Here is a 5,048-nt window from a genome sequence, read left to right on the forward strand (position 1 = left end):
CATTCTAACTGGTGTGAGATGGTATCTCATTGTGGTTTTGATTTGCATTTCTCTGATGGCGAGTGATGATGAGCATTTTTTCATGTGTCTGTTGGCTGTATGAATGTCTTCTTTTGAGAAATGTCTGTTCATATCCTTTGCCCACTTTTTGATGGGGTTGTTTGTTTTTTTCTTGTATATTTGTTTGAGTTCTTTGTAGATTCTGGATATTAGCCCTTTGTCAGATGAGTAGATTGCAAAAATTTTCTCCCATTCTGTAGGTTGCCTGTTCACTCTGATGGTATCTTGGCCCTTCCTCCCTCACTCTCTTCACCCTCTCTTACTACCCTCCTTCCTTCCTTTCTTCTTTCCTCTCTCCTTTTGTCTTGAGGGCTCAGAATGCTAAAGTTTTTGGAAAAAAAAAAAAAAAACCCAAAAGGGCTTCAATTCCCATCTGTCAGTGTCCTTCAAAACTAAAACAGCAAATGAAGTGTTACCAGCTGCTAACCATTCCCTTCAGGCAGAGCCTTCTCATAAAAACCCAACTAAACTACTTAGAGCAATCACAGGGCCTTCAGCTTGGCAGCTACCATGCATGACACTGCGGAACCACAGCAATGAATCCACGCAAGACTCTGTCTTAAAATAAACAAAGAAATCCTGCACAAAGTGCCACTGAATTTAAAGAGAAGAAACACCATAAAGTGAATTGTGCTTCCAGGGACCATCAAGAAGATGATCTTGGAGGCCTCGTTCAGCTAAATCTTGGACAAAGAATCACTGAAAAGAGGTTATGGAAACACCCCAGTCCCTAGTATGCCGAGTATTCTGTGCCTGTTTATTTTGTCATTTATGTGAACATATAACTCTGATTAAGTAGAATTCTCTTTTTAGCTTCCAAGAAAATGTAAGGTAAATTGCATTCTGTGGATTTCATATTTTCTATCACCATGGGTCAACAATAGAGGTTCCTGCTTTAGATGAGGAGATGTAATGGGTCCTTCCCACTAAGCCTGGCTTGCTTGCCTTCATGCCAACACTCCCTGTTGACTTGATGCAGCCTGCTTCTTCGCCATGGCCCAGCATCTCCTTTTTCAGTGTTCCGGAAATTATTCTCTTACAAGTGACTGAGCTCTTCAGCCTTTCTTGCATTCTAAAGCTGGCCACATTTACCATGACTTTCCTTCCCTGTTTACCATGGGTAGCACCTCCCATTTTCCATACTCATCTTAAAGAAGATGCTCTTAAGGTCCTTAGGAAATAAGGCCAAAGCCTTTCCAAAATGCTGTTTTTTCACAGGGTAAAAGAATCAATGGACTCAGGGACTTATAAAGGAATGCTTTTGTACTTCTAGCACTGAATATAGCACCCAACACATGGGAAGCACTTAATAAAAGTTAGGCTTTTATATTTTTGGAGTCAGGTCTTCATTATTTTGGAGGTATGGAGTGTATTCATTTTAAACAGCTACATTGGACATTTCTATATGTGCTGTTAGTAAAATCTATGAATATGATAGTTAAATCCATATGGATATTTCCATATGTGCTATTAATAAAATCTGTATCAAGTCTGCCTGGAGAATTTCCAGGGCCTTAATATATTACCATAAAGGTAGAAACATGGTGGTAGGTTGTGGCTGGGCAGCCTTACTTACATGGCAGCATACATGAAAGACTTATCTCTCCTGACAACAAGGCTACTTATTGCTAGGGTGAAAATCACCTTCTTTCTTTTGGATCAGTGAATTATTACATCTTTCTCTCTATAACAAATAGTTCACCATTTCTTAAGCAAGTATGATGTGCCAGGTACTGCATTAGATCCTAGAAATTAAAAAAACAAAAATTTTAGGCCGGGTGCGGTGACTCATGCCTGTAATCCCAGCACTTTGGGAGGCTGAGGCTGGTGGATCATGAGGTCAGGAGATGGAGACCATCCTGGCTAAGGCGGTGAAACCCCGTTTCTACTAAAAATACAAAAAAATTAGCAGGGTACGGTGGCGGGTACCTGTGGTCCCAGCTACTTGGGAGGCTGAGGCAGGAGAATGGCGTGAACCCAGGAGGCGGAGCTTGCAGTGAGCCANAGATAGGGTCTCACTCTGTCACCCAGGCTAGAGTGCAATGACACGATCATAGCTCACTGTAACTTTGAATTTCTGGGCTCAAGGGATCCTCTCCTCAGCCTCTAGAGTAGCTGGAACTATAGGCGCATGCCACACCAGCCTAATTTTTCTTTTTTTCTTTTTCTGTAGAGACAGGGTTTTGCTACATTGCCCAGCCTGGTCTCAAACCCCTGGCCTCAAGTGATTCTCCTGCCTTGGCCTCCCAAAGCACTGGGATTATAGGCGTGAGCCACTGTGCGCAGCCCCAAAATTGATTTTTTTTAAATGATTTATTGGGTTTCTATTTCCCATAAATAGGCTTTGAGTTTCTATCAATTTTTTTCTGTGCTTTTATTTTAAAATTTCCATGTTTATTAATATTCCAGTTAATTTTTCTTACTCTCCTCTTCTTTTCTCCCACACAGGGTAATATTTATATGTACTACAAATTGTATGGCTTCTATCAGAACCTGTATCGATATGTTCGATCCAGAAGTAATAGACAACTGATGGGCAAAGACATAAAAGTAAGGCTTGATTTAATCTGCTATAATACTCTTTCTTTTTTTAAACCAAGTGGATTTTTCAGTCTAAAAGAAGAGACAGAAGATAAACTCAAATGCTACAAAACAGAAATGCTGATTTCATTCTTGTGTAAACTGAAGGGACTAGGTATTCAGGATAACTGTTATTGAAAAGTAGCACTTTCCCTCTTTAGAGCAGTGATGTGAATCTTGTCCAACTGAACGGTGATCCCTTCATGCACCATTTTGATAGCAACCTTGAGTAGTTAGTCTCAGCGTGGCTGAGCCTAACTACCATTGTCCTTCCTGTCATTGGGGCCTTCAATCCAGCCTACTTTAAGGAAATTAGACTCTATTCGATTGAGTAAAAGCCTTTTGCTTTAATCGAATACCTTTTAAAACCTATGATTATACATTTTTACTCTTGGTAGATGATACTCAGCGTGCGTAAGAAAAGCTAGAAAGAAATTTTTTTCCATAGCAACATGATTATACTGAAGTGATTTTAGCAACCACTCTTTTAAAAATGTATTTGGTAGTTGTGTGCATGGATTCCCTGTGATAAGTCATCTAGTGGTAGACTCATGATTTTTATACTTTTCTGAATGTAATACTTCAATATTGTCGAGGCCCTGAGTGATTGTGTGGAACAAAGCCCCCCACCACCTCCACAACCCCATTAGATAGTGATACAAGTGAAAAGTAAGTTGTTACTGTTTTAACCACTAAAATAAAATAAGCTACATGTCAATAAAAGAGGTTTTAAAATGTACTTCATTATAGGTTTAGCGTGATATATAGCACAGCCAGTAAGGTAAAGTTCCTTCTTGCAGACATTTTAGGTATGCTATGTATTATTAATGAGGAAGAAACACAGAGACACACATCCACACACATACATATCTCCAAAACACACAAATTTCCCAGTCTCAGTAAACCAGAAGCCTAAGAAAACCAGGCAGCAGTCTGTAATCTTAGTCACTGCCAATAAGTCACTGGGGGGTGATTTACATTGCCAATGTTCTCACTTTTAACATTCTAAGAGAGTTTACCAAAAGCATGTCTCATTGCCGTATCCTCTTGCATCCAGGCTGTTGACGACTGTGCCCCATTTAAAATGTCCGACAATAAGACCCCTATCGTTCCTTGTGGTGCTATTGCCAACAGCATGTTCAATGGTAGGTGACTTTTCCTATCGCATGTTCAATGGTAGGTGACTTTTCCTATCTCCATGATGTACCCTTTCATGAGTGTGTAACAACCTAAATGTCCAGAAATTCACCTCTGAAGCTCAGTGGCAGTTTTTTGTTTTGTTCCATTTTAATTCTGTAAACATCATCTGGACTAAGCCAGAGCACTGACTTACAGTATATCATTTGCAAATAATTTCTGTCTTGCCAAATATCTGAAGGAATAGTCAAGGAACATGAGTTAAATGGAGTTTAAGGGTATTTTTCAATAATTGGCTCAATTTTGGCAGGAAAAAGAATAGTCTTGTGATTCTAGCATCCATGGCATGTAGAAGTGTTGAGAGTCTGCAAAATCCCTGATTTGTCAGCTGTGTCTGATTCTGCATTTCAAAGGGTGGCAAAATTGCTAGACTGCATCTCTAACATAATTTTTAATTTCCTTACAGACACCATAATTCTTTTACACAACATTAATTCATCTGTACAAATCAAAGTGCCAATGCTAAAGAGTGGACTTACTTGGTGGACAGATAAGTATGTCAAATTTCAGAATCCAAGTTCCAAGAATCTTGCTGATGAATTTAGAGGTAAGATCCATACAGTAGCTCAATATACTTATCTCTTTATGAAAACTTTGTTTCTTACATGTGGGGAAATGTTTATGAATCCTCCTTCTTTATCTCCTTGTTGACTCCTTTTTGTTCTAACTCTCCCTACCATGAACATCTCCAATGCACACCTATCAAAAACATGAAAAGATTGATGCCCTGGTTTCTTCCAGTTTTCATTAGGGAATAGACAATGGTTTAAGACACTTACTGCTTCAGCAATAATAAGGATGAACATGTAATTTGTTGTCCAAACTGGTACCCTTTAGAGAGTGAAAGGGGGCACTTGAATAGCTATATACTTACTTAAAATTTTTATATATCAATCAATAAATTGACATCATATTGATTGACTTATAAAATAATCCAATTTAAAACTATTTTCTTAGAAGGCCAAGATAGGCAGATCACTTGAGGACAGGAGTTTGAGATTAGCCTGGCCAAGATTGTGAAACTCTGTCTCTACTAAAAATACAAAAAATTAGCTGAGTGTGGTGGTGCATGCCTGTAGTCCCAGCTACCTGAGAGGATGAGGCTGGAGAATTGCTTGAACCTGAGAGGTGGAGGTTGCAGCAAGCCAGGATTGCACCACTGCATTCCAGCCTGGGTAACAGAGGGAGACTCTTTCCAAAAAAAAAAAAAA

General features: G+C 39.2%; 1 protein-coding gene across 1 annotated transcript in view; it reads left to right on the forward strand.

The window, feature by feature from the left end:
* LOC108542071 (cell cycle control protein 50C) overlaps nucleotides 1-5,048 on the forward strand; it is a 27,366-nt gene that overhangs the window by 8,605 nt on the left and 13,713 nt on the right. The window contains exons 4-6 of the mRNA XM_017891889.1: nucleotides 2,509-2,610; nucleotides 3,698-3,785; nucleotides 4,244-4,384. Of these exons, the coding sequence (XP_017747378.1) occupies nucleotides 2,509-2,610; nucleotides 3,698-3,785; nucleotides 4,244-4,384 (331 nt within the window). The remainder of the gene's footprint in view (nucleotides 1-2,508; nucleotides 2,611-3,697; nucleotides 3,786-4,243; nucleotides 4,385-5,048) is intronic.

This window comes from Rhinopithecus bieti, unplaced genomic scaffold (assembly GCF_001698545.2).
Source record: "Rhinopithecus bieti isolate Rb0 unplaced genomic scaffold, ASM169854v2 scaffold_20579, whole genome shotgun sequence".
In the NCBI taxonomy this organism is placed as follows: domain Eukaryota; kingdom Metazoa; phylum Chordata; class Mammalia; order Primates; family Cercopithecidae; genus Rhinopithecus; species Rhinopithecus bieti.